This window comes from Salmo salar, chromosome 16 (genome assembly GCF_965601325.2).
Source record: "Salmo salar chromosome 16, fSalSal1, whole genome shotgun sequence".
NCBI classification, from domain to species: domain Eukaryota; kingdom Metazoa; phylum Chordata; class Actinopteri; order Salmoniformes; family Salmonidae; genus Salmo; species Salmo salar.
This window is the reverse complement of record NC_138306.1, coordinates 19,020,780-19,039,126: the sequence shown is the minus strand read 5'-3', so window position 1 is coordinate 19,039,126 and position 18,347 is coordinate 19,020,780. Positions and strand designations below refer to the sequence as shown.

Sequence of the window (18,347 nt, the reverse complement as noted above, 5' to 3'; positions counted from 1 at the left end):
GCAACGGAGTTAGGAAGGACGCCTGTATCTTTGTAGTGACTTGGTATGTTGATACACCATCCAAAGTGTAATTAATAACTTCACCATGCTCAAAGGGATATGTTTTTATTCATCTACCAATAGGTAACCTTCTTTGCAAGGCATGGCAACCTCCCTGGTCTTTGTGGTTGAATCTGTGTTTGGAATTTACTGCTTGACTGATGGACCTTACAGATAATTGTAAACAGTGAAGAAGGAAGCCGGTACATAACACAAATATTCCAAAACATGCATCCTGTTTGCAAGGCACTAAAGTAATACTGCAAAAAATGTGGCAAAGAAATTCACTTTTTGTCCTGAATACAAAGTGTTATGTCTGTGGCAAATTCAAGAAAGCAGAGTACCACTCTCCATATTTTCAAGCATAGTGGTGGCTGCATCATGTTATGGGTAGGTTTGTAATCGTTAAGGACTGGGGAGATTTTCAGGATAAACAAAACAGAATGGAGCTAAACACAGGAAAAATCATAGAGGAAAACCTGGTTCATCCTGCTTTCCACCAGACACCGGGAGATTAATTTACCTTTCAGCAGGACAATAACCTAAAACACAAGGCCAAATCTACACTGAAGTTGCTTACCAAGAAGACATTGAATGTTCCTGAGTGCACTAGTAACAATTTACTTCAAACTGCTTGAAAAATTAAGACCTGAAAATTGTCTAGCAATGATCAACAACCAATTTGACAGAGCTTGAATAATTTTGAAAAGAACAATGAGCAAAAGAGATTTACCCAGAAAGACAGAAATTTAATCGCAGCCAAAGGTGATCGTAAAATGTATCGACTCAGGATGTTGAATAGTTATCTAATCAAGAACGTTTTATTTTTCATGAATCTGTTACAGCCATTTGAATTTTTCTTCCACTTTGACAGGGCATTTTGTGTAAATCGTTGACAAAAACTGATTAAATCCATTTTAATCCCACTTTGTAAGAACAAACTGTGGAAAACGTCAAGGGGTGTGAATACTTGAGGCAATATGTCACTATGACCAATGAAAACAGAGCCAATTCCTCTTAATTGTTTTGTCTTTATTACACATTAAATAGGAGTGGTGAGATTCATGGCAAAAAAAAGACAGATTTGGAATCAGATCACCACTCAACACAGTGACCAAAGAGAGCTCTCTATGGATGTGTTCAACAGTGGTCATTCATTCACTCCCCTAGACCTGGACCCAGTCACTCTCCCAAGTCCCATCATACACAAGAGAGAGAGTACTGAAAACTCCATTAAAGCAACATTAATTTAGACACCAAAGAAATGAAGCACAATTTACAAAATGTGCACCTTTCAGTATCACAACTATACAAAAAGGTTGTTAAAATACAATCCAGGTATAAATGCTACTTCTTTTTCAGAAATCAGCAGTTGGCACGCAAAATAAAAGGGAGGTGGAACATTTTGGTAGAATTACTTTCTGTGATACAGTATTGTTAACAAATGGCATCCCATAATCAAAAATGTGCTAACAGTTCATATCTAACTTTAGGAACAAAAAGGAGGTAATAAAAGTGGGCCAAAAATGCATAAATCCTAAATAAATGTATTGTATATTATGTTTCACTTTAGAATCTCATTCCTCTCAAACAGCAGAGTTTGTAGCTGTTGAATAGATGTGACAAAGAAGCCTAATGCAGTCTCGGCTCACATGTATCCCACTGCTGTCTGACTGAAGCACCCGATGCAAGCACAAAAAAGGCAATGTTTAAGAAGCCTCAAGGTAAAACCCTGGTATTAAGGTTGTGCAATAACGCTGAAAAACAACTATTCCGTGTTTTTATAAATTAATACTTTTTTTTCTCTAAAAACGAATTTAATGGTAATTGCCTCATTTACAGACATCAGCTCGTTACATCACTAGGAAGCAACAACCTTTAAGGAATACATTTGACAAAAATTATTGGACTGGACCAGTCATTTCACTTGAAATACAGCCCAGCAAAACCCACTCAACACCTTCCCACCCAAGCTCTAACCCAAAAAATCTAACTTCACGGGGAAGAATGAGAAATTTATATGAACAATACATTTTTGAACACTCTTTGCATGACAACGATTCTATGGGGGTGCATCTTTTGTAGAAGTAAAACAAAAACAAAATAGAGAAAGGAAGATCTGTGGTTGGACAAAAAGAAAAGAAGGCCTTTAAGATTTTCTTTGCCTAATCTAGCCAATCCAAAAACAGGAAAGTACGTTTATGGCAGCAATAAGTACAAAGGCTTGGGGAAATGTGCAAGGCATATTCTGTTAGGATGTGATGGGGTATTTTATGTCTTGCATCTGAAGACAGTAACTCCCTATTCTTTAAGACAGTTCACCTGAAAAAACACATATACGTCATTAGATTACTTGGTTTAAAGTTTAGGTTTAATTTAGGCATGCTATTTGTTTGCACTCAAAACAATTTGGATGTTACGCTGTAACAAGAAAGCCCAAATCTTGATTTGCTGGTTCAATAACTAAGATGAGGTAAAATGTGTAACTTCAGTAAAATCACTTGAATGGGCAAGGTTTGTCTTTCAAAAACACAGAACATGACACAAAATACACCAATCCTGAGGATGTGAGGGGAATTTCATCACGCAAACAAGATCTCTTGATGAACAATTAACTCATCTTTTAAAACGTTCAGAATGAGCAGGGTATATCAAATTGAATGATAAAACTACAGGAGACACTGGATTGTGTAGAGACGTTTGTTTAAGCAACATGCAGTGCCACTGAGCAACAACATTAGCTGCATGTCCTCTTCAACATTACTGAGAATCTTGCTGTTCTGATGCCTATGTAAAAAAAATCTATTTTGCTTCATACCTGCCACCTGGAGCGTTTCAGTTGTTGAAGAGGTTTCCCACCATTTAACAACTGGTTTCCACTCAAAAGATCAGATATGGTGAATATAGATTGACTCGAGGCCCGAAACACTATAAAAGCCTATGTGGCCCAACTGGACAGGAGCTCCTCGTTCCTGGCCCTAGTGGCTGTACCAGTATCGTACTGTGCCATTCCCCATTGACTAGTAAGAACACATTGCATGCAAAAAGGAAAGTCCTGTAGGCAGGAAATCACTACCCACAAATGACAAAAAAGCATTAACAGATTACAACTTAATTAAAATGGGTAACCGGGACATTTTTTAAACTAGATACAGTAGTAAAGTTCACATGCATGCGTCAAGTACAGCATGACATTATTGAATCATATCTAGGAGTTTAAAGTCGGAGGATGGGCATTATTACACACAGTGGCCGGGACATTTGGAATTTCCCCCAATCAAGTGTTGGTCCTGCCTCCCAGTTGTTACTCCTTGTCCAATGGAATGGGATTGAACTATTTGGCGTCCCATACTGTTAAGAGCATCTCATGCTTTCCAGCAGAGGGAAAATAAGGTTTTTAGGCTTGCTTTTTCTGTTGTCCAAAATTTCCCTACAGTTATGAACTTGGCTGTTGAATCAAGTCCTTTCGTTTTACTGTCTACCATCTCCTAATTGATAATCAACCTATCGGACCAACACTTCTGGGTAACTGGCACTAAACAGAAAGTAAAGCTTATTGGTTTCAAAATAAGAGAAAACGGCAGAAAAATAGGGTTCATTTCCATATTCAGTATTTTGGGTACTAAGATAAAGAGGCTAATAATTTAGCGTAATGTACAAAAATGTATTACGTGAACTGTTTTAACATTTTTTTTTTGTCTATCATGAAAAGGGGGCTGGTCATTATTCACATGAGTATACACTTTGTCTTGGACTTCTTTTTCTTCTTCTTGCCCTCCTTGCTCATCTTCTCCTTGTGTTTTCGGATTTCCCGCACTAATGTGTAAAATGCATCATCGACACCCTGGGGAAAAGAAAAGAAAAAGTTAAGGTTTGTTTTGAAAAAAACTCTTCTCAAAAACACTTACTTTCTCATCTGTGACTAACATGAAAGCTTGGCCAGATGCAAATGTTTGAAATGGAACCCCTATTCCCCAATATATTGCACTACTTTTGACTATATAGGGAATATGGTGACAATTTCAGTGTACACTCCTAGTATGCAGACCAACATGCGTTACAAATGTGCTCATTGCATATTGATTCGTTGGTAGGTGGATTTGTGGCATGAGCTGGCCCAGCATACAACAGCAAAGACACAATGGCTATATCAATGATGCCAAAGAGAGGCAGGGACCAAAAATAACCAGGTCTTTGTCATTCACTGAGCACAACATTGTCACCTATTGTATCAGAGAGGAAACCAAAGTCATTTCAGATTGTGAGATAGAAAGAACAAGACAGCGAAAGAGAAAGACAGAAACAAAGGACGTTATGTGCGACATCAATGCACACAGTTGCCCCAGGACTTCAGTGGAACATCTCCGTGCTGTCCTCTTAGTAATCACACTTCCTTAGTCACCATTTCAAGACTTCATTTCGGCCCAGATTATCACAACCGCCATCGGTCACACAGATCCAGTCTTACCTGCTCCCTCGTCTCTCACCACTGATTTGTCGAAGTTGAGCAGATTACAAAATGATCATCACCCACGATAGTATAAACATACCCCACAGAGAGATACAGATACCACAGGAGGAGAAACTAAGACGGACGCCTGGTTTCAAGGAGACCCCACAGCAGATCCCAGGAGGTTAGCTTAAATAGGGATGAATCCCACCCGCCAAGCAGCAAACATTACCACTTTCCCTGCTCGCTACCACACGGACGACACCCTCCCACACACCACAAATACACACCTGACGGACGTGAGGGAGCGCGGATGATACACACTTACCCCTTTCACATCACAACACACTTTTTAAGCTTGACGCAGCGCGGGGTCTTTTCTTCCTTGCTGAGCTTTTTCAGCCGGTACAGCCTGATCTCCCGTACCAGACTGTAAAAGGCATCCTCCACTCTCTGCAGTGCGAAACACAGCTCTCCTCAGTTAGGGGATACAGGGACACTGTTGACCCCTCAGTGTTCAAGGATACAGGGACACTATGTGGACTGTGTTTCCTCACAGTGTTAGAAAACATTAGGAACACCTGCTCTTTCCATGAGAGACTGACCAGGTGAATACAGGTGAAATCTATGATCCCTTGTTGATGTCACTTGTTAAATGCACTTCACAAATCAGTGTAGATGAAGGGTAGGAGACGGCTTAAAAATACTTATTTAACCTTTGAGACAATTGAGACATGGATTGCCTACGTGTGCCATTCAGATGGTGAATGGGCAAGACAAATGTTTTAAGTGCCTTTGAACGGGGTATGGTACTATGTGCCAGGCGCACCGGATTGAGTGTGTCAAGAACAGCAACGCTGCTGGGGTTTTCACACTCAACAGTTTCCTGTGTGTATCAAGAATGGTCCACCACCCAAACTGTGGAAAAAAGCATTGGAGTCAACATGAGCCAGCATCCCTGTGGAACGCTTGACAACTTGTAGAGTCCATGCCCCCATTAATTGAGGCTGTTTTGAGGGCAAAGGTGAGTGCAACTCAGTGTTAGGAAGGTGATCCTAATCTTTTGTACACTCAGTGTATTGGCATTCTATGTCGACCAAGTCTACATTTAGCTGTGTATAGGCTGATGTATAACTCGGAGGACGCATTTTTTTTATACAGTTTAAAACATAATGAATAATTGAACCTCACAGGGGAATGACAGGTACAAACGTGTGTGTATTATTTGTGATTTCAGTACAAGTGCAACACCAGGTAGCCGGGCGATTCGACCATCGGAGGAGTGAGCTGGAAGAGACCAATCAGCAGCCCCAGAAGGAGTTGTGATTGGACCGATGCAAAAAGTGCAGGAGAAGGTTCACCGACTGACAAATCACCACACACATCACAGCACCAGCCAACCACGCATAGCCTCACACGACACGCACCACTGAAGCCAAGCCAGCAACCACATAATCAAACAGACAATAGTGCACCATACAGCACACAATCACTTCCCACTGTCCATTAAGCATGATTATAAGCCCGCCACAAAACAATTACTGACAACTTCCCCTCTGTCGTGACGATTCAGTGACAAAGATTGACTGATTTGTTGATTAAAACAATGCCAGATCCATTATGGAGCCTCTAATGGTGAAAGAAAGCCACATTTCCATGACAGAGGAGCATGCACGGACACAGTAATTCAGAAATCAAGAATTCAACTAAGCAAAGGGACTGTAATTATGTACAGTACATTACCCGATACGTTTCCAAGCACCATTTAGAAACAGAGCACATTTGCCATTGATACCAACGCAAATCAAAAAGGCAGCTTGGGAGTCAAAAGAGGACCACGGCATTTTGTGAGATTGAAGTGGCCATGATTGTAAAAAGCCATTGCAAGGACACCTGACACAGCTGGTAAGAAGTAATCTTGCTACAATAAAGAAAATTGATCTGTGGAGAAAATGGTTGAATGGCTGCTGTGTTCACGCAAGCAAATACCCTTGACGCTACAAGGGCTCGATTTACTAAGGTGCAAAGTTATACCAGGTGCAAAGTTAGGACCGTTTTTTGCCCTTCTCCCCCAAGATGAAATGGAACAAAAATATAAAATAAAAGGTTGTGAGACATTAAGGTGAAGCGCACATTTCAGCTTATTAGAAGTTATCCCACATAAAAATAAAAAAAACTAGAGGAAACTTTTCACCTGTTTTAGTAATCTGTCTTCAACTAGATATGGAGTAGAGCTAATGTAGACGTGAAATCCAGACTGAATAACGCTACATTTCACTTTACTGAATTCAGTCTGGATTTCCAGGCTAGCTAATGGCCGTCATGTTAAAAACCAAGGTGATAGTTGCTGTTTGAGCCATGGCTGTGTCCACACAGCCCACTAGGGCTTGTGGTCTCCGTCTCTCACCTGTCTGGTTTTGGCCGAGGTCTCGATGAAGGGGATGCCGTAGCTGCGCGCCAAGTCCTGAGCCTGTTTGGTGTCCACCGTCCGGGACGGCAGGTCACACTTGTTTCCCACCAGCACCATGGGCACGTCTTCCGAGTCTTTCACCCGCTTGATCTGCTCTCTGGTGAACAAAGATGACAGGGAAGGCAAGGGTTAAATACCAGTGCAATGCTTTGGTCATCCAAAGTATGTAATGGACTCCTTTTTGGGGTTATTGATTTCACACACAACCTTGTTAAAGGGTTGGTGAAAGAGTGGGCTGTATAGGTCGAGAGTGATGTTGGCTTTGACACAGTTGACAGAATATGGTTGGCACAACTGTGTCTGCTTGGAAACAGATGCAACTATAGTCCGCTGGTTTAACTATAGTCCGCTGGTTTAACTATAGTCCGGCTTAACGCCATCAGTGCAATCGGCAGTAGTACTTCAGATGTTGTGGCAGAACCTAGCTCACCTATAGTGGTGGATGTCCTCGAAGGACTTGGTGTTGTTGATGGCGAAGACACAGAGGAAGCCCTCCCCTGTCCTCATGTACTGGTCCCTCATAGCGCTGTACTCCTCCTGACCTGCAGTGTCCAGGATGTCTAGCAGACAAGTCTCCCCGTCAATCACCACCTGCTTCCTGTATGAGTCCTGAAGGAGGGAGCAAGAAAGAGAGAGATGGATGGTTCAGGACTGGACACCTATGAATGAGCACATATTCATAGGTGTCCAGTCTACCTGACTAGGGCTCTGAAATCCTGTATGTAACTATATGGTCATAGAATGCTCATTTGATAAAGTTCCAAAGGAAATACAACAGTATTAGAATTGAAGAGAATGGATGGGATGACCAGGTAAGAGACTATATGGTCACCAGGGAAGAAATGCATTCAGTCTTCAAGCAGTCATAAAATGTATAGCTTTCAGAGTAATAATTTCTGACATGTCAAACGTCATCACGTAGCCATCTACAAATGTTAAACTGACTGAATGACACCATGTTGCGGATATTATATTCATACATTCAAATAGAATCTGGAGCACATTTTTACTTGCATTTGCACACAATTGTTTTTGCCTATTCTGATTGCAGATATTTTTCACACAGCTCTGCGCAGTCCTCTGTGCGGGCGGAGCAGGCAGCCACAAAAATTGTACACAACTTTTTTTCAAAGGAACTTTTCCTCTTGACTCCCAGGCATGCCTTGTAGTAAAAGACACGTGGTTGTACTGAAACAACTTTTTACCTCGATGGTGGGGTCATATTCATCCACAAAGTGGTTCTGGATGAGCTGGATGGTGAGTGCGCTCTTGCCCACGCCTCCTGCTCCCACCACCACCAGTTTGTATTCGGTCATCGTTCACCTGTGGGACAGAAGACACAGAAATACAGTCAGTGAATATAAAAATAAACATTTCATGAGCTACACACTAACTATCGACTAAACAAGAAATAGTCACATACATAGGGTTGCAGAATTCCAGTATCTTTCCCAAAATGCCCATGTTTTCCAGTTGGAGGATTCCTGGAATAAGGGAGGTAAAATCCACCAACGGGGAATACTCCACCTGGGACTTCTTTAAAACCCGCTATGTTTTTTTACCCCACTCCCGCCCACACGGAATAAAGCTGATATGAACCATTTCTTCACAGCCATCTGGTCAAGTTGTATTCATTCCTTATCAGTTAAGCTACTCTAAAGTGCTTGTGTGCACAGAGCCCGCCAAATGCAAAATTTGATTTTGTCCCGATTGTCTCCACATTGCCTTTCATTTGCAACAATGACCATCCTGTGTGTCTAGAGCTGCAGGGAATGCATACAATCACAGATCTCTGTGGATACAGGAATGTTTACATTCTATTCAATTTCATCCTGTGATTTCAGAGAAAATGCAACGAGAGGACCTAATATACTCTATTTTATTATAACATTGTTTAAAATGGGCTTATCAACAAGAAGGAGAAGATATGTAAAACCATGAGTGATCTTGGAATTCTGCAAAGGTAATTTACGTAGACTATTATATTGATATTATAGGACACAAGCAAGGTTCTTGCTCATAAAATGATGACTTGTCATCATTAACTAACATCGTTTGAACAGAGAATTTACTGATACAATTCCCTCAATCATCCCCATAAATGTTGCTACTAAATCTTCCTGTATCTCTAACTGTAACACAAATTCAATAGTCAATTGTGAGTAACAGCTACACAATGGGATCTGGCAGTAGACACACATGACGTTACTTTATGACCCCAGAAGTATCAAGCAACACTGCTATCCAGACAGTTATGTTAAAAAAAAAAAATTCAAAACACTTGTTCTCAGTTGAGGTTGACATTTAACTCAATGTGAGTAGCATCTCAAAATACAACGGAAATAGAATCACCAAATCACCTAGTAATTTCTGATAAAAACATAACAAAATAGACTGTCCAATCAATGATACGAATCATGGATGCTATATTAGACAATCAGTGCTGAACACAACACAACTGTACAGTATGTCAACAACACTGTACATTATGTCTGATACCCAGCACCTATGATCCAAATGAGAGCTAGGCGGAGCTGAGCACTCGTACCTTTGGTTATGGAATTGTATTATTATCTAATGAAAAATCGTTGTCCACATTAACATTTTCCTCAGTCAATACCACAAGCAAGTAACAGAATTGATACTCAGACATCTTACTTTAAAGTCTATAAATAAAAACCATTGATTTCAAAAGTTGAAAAAAACCATACAGCTCTATGCACAAGGACTACTTTACAATTTACACAGAGCATTTCACAAAAACATATCTACTGGAAGAACTGTGTAGACGCAAAGTTTGGTAACAGAATTACGATATAATCTCAGTTTTTTTAATTTATTTTTATGCGGCGATGTTTTCCAAAAACATAAATATCTTCCACATAATTAAGATTCCAATATGTCTGCAGAAAGAATGGGGTGTCAGCTATGACATTATACAATATTTTTGTTACAGGTAGGGTAACGGAATAAAATCATGGGTCCCGGATCTGTACTACAGAAATGCATAATTTATATGAATGTCATTCTCTCCATGGTGACGTATCCTGAATAGGTACATAAAAGGTAGAAATATATCATCCTTTCATATCCTGGCTATTATTGTAATGAGCTCCGCCCCCAAAACAAGACCAAATTTGGTGGAAATCAAACCGGACCAAATCGGAACAAAACATAGACGTCTACGTTTCACAAGTTCGGACATCACAATAGAGTTCAGTACAGTACATTCATTCTACAGTATGTACTCTACTTTTCTTCACTATACTGTGGAATCTTGTGAAACAGAAGTCTATGATTGGTTCAGATTTGGTCCGTTCACCAATCATGGACGGACGTCTATGTTTGGACCAAATCAAGGCCAGTCAGAAACCAAAAAACAAACTCTGTGGACATTGAAATCAAGGCCAGGGCGGACTGACCAAATTTCAACTACTTTTCAAAGTCCATGGATGTCCCGTGTCAGTCTGCGTGGATACTAGTTACAATAAATGGAAAGAGGGGGCTCATGGGTATGTGTCAGTAAGAGCTGGGAGAAGTAACCTACTCATTCAAGGGTTTTCTTAATTTTTTACATTGTAAAATAATAGTGAAGACATCAAAACCATGAAATAACACATATGGAATCATGTACTAACCAAAAAAAAAAAAAAAAAAAGTGTTAAACAATTCATAATATATTTTCAATTTGAGATTCTTCAAAGTTGCCACCCTTTGCGTTGATGACAGCTTTGCACACTCTTGCCATTCTCTCAACCGGCTTCACGAGGGTCAGTCAATGCGGAAGATTTCAAGAAATCTGAAAGTTTCTTCAAGTGCAGTCGCAAAAACCATCAAGGCTATGATCATGAAAACCGCCACAGGAAAGGAAGATCCAGAGTTGCCTCTGCTGCAGAGAGTATAAGTTCATAAGATTTACCAGCCTTAGAAAATCGGCAATTAACTGCACCTCAGTTTGCCGCCGAAATAAATGCTTCAGAGTTCAAGTAACAGACATGTGTCTGCATGAAATCAGGCCTTCATGGTCAAATTGCTGCAAAGAAACCACTACTAAAAGACACCAATAAGAAAAAGACACTTGCTTGGGCCAAGAAACACGAGCAATGGACATTAGATCGGTGGAAATCTGTCCTTTGGTCTGATGAGCCCAAATTTGAGATTTCTGTTTTCCAACTACCGTGTCTTTGTGAGACGTTGAGTAGCTGAACTGATATTCTCAACATGTGTGGTTCCCACCGTGAACCATGGCAGAGGTGTGACGGTGCTTTGCTGGTGACACTGTCAGTGATTTATTTAGATTTCAAGTCACACTTAACCAACATTGCTACCACAGCATTCTGCAGTGACACACCATCCCATCTGGTTTGCGCTTAGTGGGACTATCATTTGTTTTCAACAGAACAATGAAAAATAAAGAAAAACCCTTGAATGAGTAGGTGTGTCCAAACTTTAGACTGGGACTATATAAGGCAGAGGGTGACTATTTGAAGAATCTCAAATATAAAAATAATATATTTTGATTTGTTAAACACTTTTTTTGGTTACATGATTCCATATGTGTTATTTCATAGTTTTGATGTCTTCACTATTATTCTACAATGAGAAAATATTAAAATAAAGAAAAACCCTTGAATGAGTAGGTGTTCTAAAACTTTTGACCGGTAGTGTATGAGGGCGAGCGAGCGAGGGCTTGTTCAGACTGTTTTCACCCTCTCGCTTTGACCAGAAAGAGGAAAAAAAAACAGTATGCCAGAACATAACAGTATGCCAGTGGAAGGGAAGACAGTAGCAGGTGACCCAACTGTGGTTTGTGACTATGATTTCCCATTGTAGCCAATTCAATTGCAGTAACTCTGTTACAGATTTCTGTAATTCTGTTACCGATTTGCCATCAGAATTACAAGTTTTAATCACTTAATTCATAAACATTGATTTCAGTAAAAACCCTAACTCATTGGTAGGTCTACCTTTACTTGTTGCTTCTGTGAACTTTCATTATCTTCCCTCCTAGTGAGTAAAATATCTTAAAGATGGGTTTTTTTGGTAACGGAATGACAAGGCACGAGTCAATGTTTCTTAAACTTAATGGCAAATCATTTCTCCAGAACTAAATATAGAGTTGAAGTCGGAAGTTTACATACACTTAGGTGGGAATCATTAAAACTCGTTTTTCAACCACTCCACAAATGTCTTGTTAACAAACTATAGTTTTGGCAAGTCGGTTAGGACATCTACTTCGTGCATGACACAATTCCAGTGGGTCAGAAGTTTACATACACTAAGTTGACTGTGCCTTTAAACGGCTTGGAAAATTCCAGAAAATTATGTAATGACTTTAGAAGCTTCTGATAGGCTAATTGACGTCATTTGTGTCAATTGGAGGTGCACCTGTGGATGTATTTCAAACTCAGTGCCTCTTTGCTTGACATCATGGGAAAATCAAAAGAAATCAGCCAAGACCTCAGAAACAAAATTGTTGACCTCCACAAGTCTGGTTTATCCTTGGGAGCAATTTCCAAACACCTGAAGGTACCACGTTCATCTATACAAACAATAGCACGCAAGTATAAACACCTTGAGGCCACACAGCCGTCATACCGCTCAGGAAGGAGACGCGTTCTGTCTCCTAGAGATGAACGTACTTTGGTGCGAAAAGTGCAAATCAATCCCAGAACAACAGCAAAGGACTTTGTGAAGATGCTGGAGGAAACAGGTACAAAAGTATCCATATCCACAGTAAAACAAGTCCTATATCGACATAATCTGAAAGGCCGCTCAGCAAGGAAGAAGCCACTGCTCCAAAACCGCCATAAAAAAAGCCAGATTACAGTTTGCAACTGCACATGGGGACAAAGATCATACTTCTTGGAGAAATGTCCTCTGGTCTGATGAAACAAAATAGAACTGTTTGGCCATAATGACCATCATTATGTTTGGAGGAAAAAGGGGGATGCTTGCAAGCCGAAGAGCACCATCCCAACCGTGAAGCGCGAGGGTGGCAGCATAATGTTGTGGGGGTGCTTTGCTGCAGGTGGGCCTGGTGCGCTTTACAAAATAGATGGCATCATGAGGGAGGAAAATGATGTGGATATATTGAAGCAACATCAAGACATCAGTCAAGAAGTTGAAGCTTGGTCGCAAATGGGTCTTCCAAATGGACAATGACCCCAAGCATACTTCCAAAGTTGTGGCAAAATGGCCTAAGGACAACAAAGTCAAAGTATTGGAGTGGCCATCATAAAGCCCTGACCTCAATCCTATAGAAAATGTGTGGGCAGAACTCAAAAAGTGTGTGCAAGCAAGGAGGCCTACACACCTGACTCAGTTATACCAGCTCTGTCGGGAGGAATGGGACTAAATTCACCCAACTTATTGTGGGAAGCTTGTGGAACGCTACCCGAAATGTTTGACCCAAGTTAAACAATTAAAGGCAATGCTACCAAATACTAATTGAGTGTATGTAAACTTCTGACCCACTGGGAATGTAATGAAAGAAATAAAAGCTGAAATAAATTATTCTCTACTATTATTCTGACATTTCAGATTCTTAAAATAAAGTGCTGATCCTAACTGACCTAAGACAGGGAATTTTTATTAGGATTAAATGTCAGGAATTGTGAAAAGCTGAGTTTAAATGTATTTGGCTAAGGTGTATGTAAACTTGACTTCAACTGTAAGTGTTGATATTAGTTGGCAGGGGTCTTTACAGTTATGTTTTGATGCATTTCTAATACCTTTTAAGACTTTTTCTGGTAGATGTTTTCTAAAGACCCCTTTTCCATCTGTTCGACCAGAAATCAAAGCCATTACTTTTGCCTAATTTTTAAGATGGAAAATGGTTAAAAAAAAATTGGGGAAACTGAAAAATGTATCCATGCCTTCATTTCCCCAAAATACAGACTGTTTGCTTTCATTTGACACAATTTGATATGCTCCTCTGAACCTCACATGTTGGTGCTCATGGGTCCTGTTACATGGAAATGACCGGCAGCAAAATCAGACAACCCGATAGCAGAATAGTTGACCTATTCAATTGGTCAGCTTGTCGCATTCTGTGAGAAAAGCATATTCCTCGACTCTCAAAATGCGACGTCCAATCATTGTACAACATTCCTAAAGCAGTCCCGAGAAAACAGACCTTTGGAAAAAAAAAAAAAAACGTTTTGATGGCCACTGTTAAAAGAGGATCAAAACTTTCTACTTTCTCAACACCACAAAATGTGTGAATTGCACCATTTTAAAACCAGAGCTTTTAGCAGCAGCATGGTTTGTGCACAATAGTACTCGCTAATGGCGTTGAATGCCTAGGAGAAACTGGGGCTAAATGTAACATGTCAGGTGTAACAGGTAAGCCTACATTATATTCACAGTACATGATCCTTGGCTGAGTTCCAGTGGAATGTTTTTTGGGGACCTTCAAGCCATCAATATGTTGCTAACTAGCAACAAGATCATGTTTTAGAGTTTGTGATCTAGCTAACGATTAGCCCAGTGGGGTAAAAGCAGATGTGCAACCCTATGCCTCAACCTTATAGCCACTACGCTGCATCAGTTGGGCTACAGCAGGTGACAATCCTTATTGCTGAAGAGGACACCTTCCTGATAATATTGACCAACATGTTATTGGATTCATTTCTGGAGGGGGGGAAATGATATATGTTTGATGACAGCATCATTTAATTTTCATTCATTTCAGAGTAATGTCCTATTAACAATTCACCAGAATTGATCTTCTCACCGTCATTCTACAACAAAAATTATTGTAGGTCCCTCTGTGACCTGTAGTATGCAGTGATATATTGTTTAGGCTAGTATATATTGTTTAGGCTAGTATATATTATATCAAAGTTAGTGTTCCATCACCTTTTTCAAACTTACCTAAGGTCTACACTCATTTCTGTACTCCCTCAGAAAGGCCTACTATTTCTATTGTAAATGCCATTATAGGCCTAATCATCAGAAACTATGGCCTACAGTGTGAATAGGATGAATAAAGATTAATTGTGACATTGCAATTCTCCCACTGACCTAAAATTATTGTACAGTAGGCCTAATAACTAGGCAACCATGCTTACAATGTGGATGCAATATTGTCAACCATTTTCATATCCTTACACTGCATGAAATCGAAAGCTTGTTCATGATTGGCTAGTCATGACACCTGTACGGTCAGCTGTAATTACCAGTCATCAACAAAGTTGTCATGTCAGAATAAAGCACTCTCCATTAGTTTTCTGTTTTCAGATCAATTACAAGTTACTGTAAAATACATGCCAATATTGTAGGAATGTATTGTGAAAGAGTAGACAAATAGCCTATGAAAAACCCACTGTGTCCATTTTATGCATATTGCCTATTGGCATAATCTGATGTTAGACAAACAGCCATTTTCATTGGCAGTCAACCAAGGCCTAATACTAGCTACTACTGGCTGGGTTGTTCCACCATTTTAGTGTAACTTGGTGGTGAAAAAAAAAAATGTAAACTTACATTTCACCATTCTGTCATAAAGAGCACATGTAAAAAAAAAAAAAGTTAAAAAAAATAAATGTTTTTTTAAATAAACATATTCCCATTTTAAGAAGAGATATAAAAGAAAATGACTACAGTGAGTGTTTATTAAGTGCCAAATAAAGTAGCAGGGTTGACCGTAACCAATTCATAGACAACCAACTACCTTTAGCGCCTATTGACGGTAGTACATGCATCTTCTGGTCGGGGAAGTTTGGTTAGAAGCCCAGACGCTCGTTCTGAACGTTAAAACGCATTGCTCCCGGTACGGTTTTTGAAACATAAGGACCATATTTTTCCTACCAACGTGAAATAATAACAAAAGGATAAAATTACTACACACCTTTATAGGGTTGATGTTACAGCTCTTGCTTACAGAAAAGATAGGTGACCATTATGCTAATTAGCTATCTAGAGTGCCCCGAACACCTGTGTGTGAGTGTAACTGTTGGCACACACAGCATATAGTCTGTGCAAAACTGCTACAGTAACTGCATCTGTTTTATTTGAAAGATTCTTTCTCACTGATATAAAAGATAAGGAGCATATCAGCATGTTTCTAAAACCGTTTCGCAAGCGATGATTATTGACGTTTCTAAACGTTAAAACAGTAAATTGTAGTTCACATGCAGCCAACCGTGGGCTGCATGTCAGCCATGAATCCCCTTGTGACAGGGGGAATGGAAGTTTGTTGTACGCAAAGGAGGGCCAATTGAATGCAAGCTCCACAAAAAAAAATGTAATTGTTCAAACAATTCTAGCCTGTCTATCAATCTAAAGGTAACAGGGTTGACGTGTTATGCTCGACCTGCTCAGTTTTCCACCACAAAACACCAGAAAAATGCCAAAGAGTAAAACCAGCTCAGCTGCTTTTACACTGATTACATCTTCAATTCTCTTTTGAAAAAAAATATTATTTTAAAAAGGAATCGTTTCTCCATATTAACAGTTCACGTAACAGGGTTTACCTTAAAATGAGGGACAGGGTTGTTGTTTTTTTACCTTAAATGAATCACTAATAACATTAAATAATGTCAAAGAAACAAAATAACTAAACATAATGATGGTGAAATCTTGGAGAAGTGTTTGGGTTAAGTGTGTTAATCTTCCTACAAGTCATGATGCACCTAGGGACATGTCAAAAAGCTGAAATGTTTTAATTCATATTAAAATCCAATTTATAGAATTTTCCATGTGGTCTATATTAAAAAGGGCACTATTTAATAACAGGCTCTTGAAATTAAATATTTATGCCCAATTAAAAAATATATACATATATCAAAAGGGACGCAAGAAGCACTCATTTCGTGGAAGGACCCAGTTATTTGAACAATACCTGTACATGTGAACTGATGAGTACAACCTTAGATTGGCCTACACCCTAATATTACAACTGTATAAAGTCGAGTTGTCTGTAGCCTACAATTAACTGGAGTAGGTCCACAATTATAGAGTAGCCTAGCATATGCAGATCCCATAAGTGTTAGTGAACTAGGATTGTCTTGCGCAAATTTCTTTAGCACAATGGATTGAATGTTATGCGTAAACCCGGTAGAACCTGCAGCATTCATGGGCGAGCGGATGAGTTTGAAGCCGCCATAAATACCGCATAGGTCTGCGCATTAAAGGGCCAGACATTAGGTTAACAATTGGGCGTAGTTTGTATTAACGATACTTTTAGCTGCAATTGCACAGGAAATTATGAAATCATTACAGGCCCAACCCTCAAATTAAGATATAGGCGAGGGGACACAATGTCGCCCCGTATCCATTGTGTAAATTGATACAAATGTAGTGATCTTTCCAATTGTTTTACCTATAGCGTGTGGAGTTCCGCGTCCGAAGTAGCGACCAAATAAGAAGTCAAGCAGATAATCCTCCTTTTTCACACGATCTCTGCATTTCCTACTTTACACTGAAACGGCCGCATTTGTGTAAATTGAACTTCTTTTAAAAAAGCAGACAAAAGTAAGGACATTAATCGATTTAACTTTCCATTTGATACAACGTTTGGCCTGCTACTCTCGATTCAGCTGAGGTTGGCCTGACGCGAATATGGGCGGATACCGGGTGCAGCGTCGTACAGTTTACCCAGAAAGCAAAGCAGGGGATTTCAACTGGTTTCGGTGATATCACTACACTAGTTTTGCAATAAGCATTATAAAGACGCTCACTTGTTCTCCACTCAATTCACTTATAGTTTACCTTAATATATTGTTCTGGTGGATGCTTGTGTTGGTAGACTGTGTTTTGAAACGTTTTGGGTCGATATGTTTTTCACAGATAGGACTGAGATATTTGCGCACAAATACATCGATCATTATGACTGTGTGAATTGAATTATTCTATCTAGCATCAATATTTCAAGACCTGTCTCTGGGAATAGATAGCCCTCTTCTTCCCAGTGAAGCGGGTACAACGGATGAGGGGGGGACCACTATATATAGGCTCTAAATATAACTGGAATGTACTGTAGGGACGTCATTCCCAAGCAAGGAAATGATTTGGCGATCCCTTTGTCAGTTTTCCTCGGCTTTCACTGGTATACCTTCAGCGCTGAATATGTGCATATAAATAGAAAGTGGGGGGGATACAGGACAGTATGCTCTGTGGTAAAAACAAACAGTTAACGTTAGGCTCAGGAAGGCCAAACGAAGAGACGGTAACCAATTCACACAAGTATAAATTTGCATTAGAACAAAATTACGCATGTGCGTAACAACTATGCAGGTTTATGTTTATTTTTTTTGTGTGGGTGTCAGACCGGGGCACCATTGCGCAAGACAGCTATGGACAGATCCATACCCCTCGCTGTTTGTGAGAATTCAAACAATGTATATCCTCAATTATTTTTAGTGACCAGTGCTTTGTCATACA

The 18,347-nt window shown here is 39.8% G+C and overlaps 1 protein-coding gene across 2 annotated transcripts; it reads right to left on the bottom strand.

Moving 5' to 3' along the window:
- Positions 1-1,056: 1,056 nt before the first annotated feature.
- rask (GTPase KRas) lies at positions 1,057-17,555 on the bottom strand. Of its 2 annotated transcripts, NM_001173721.1 has the most exon segments (6): positions 1,057-3,883; positions 4,818-4,942; positions 6,897-7,056; positions 7,390-7,568; positions 8,165-8,282; positions 17,287-17,497. In NM_001173721.1, coding segments are annotated over 4 exon segments (570 nt in total). In that variant the 5' UTR covers positions 8,276-8,282; positions 17,287-17,497; the 3' UTR covers positions 1,057-3,883; positions 4,818-4,822.
- Between the last annotated feature and the right edge of the window lie 792 nt (positions 17,556-18,347).

What these genes read in the sequence shown, in the direction of transcription:
- rask (XM_014148191.3), bottom strand. Translation starts at nt 8,275, where the DNA reads ATGACCGAATACAAACTGGTGGTGGTGGGAGCAGGAGGCGTGGGCAAG. An exon ending in GAGGACATCCACCACTATAG is followed by an intron (nt 7,057 to 7,389) that starts GTGAGCTAGGTT and finishes TTTGTTCACCAG; the next exon opens with AGAGCAGATCAAGCGGGTGA. An exon ending in CCTCGGCCAAAACCAGACAG is followed by an intron (nt 3,884 to 6,896) that starts GTGAGAGACGGA and finishes TCTTTTCCCCAG; the next exon opens with GGTGTCGATGATGCATTTTA.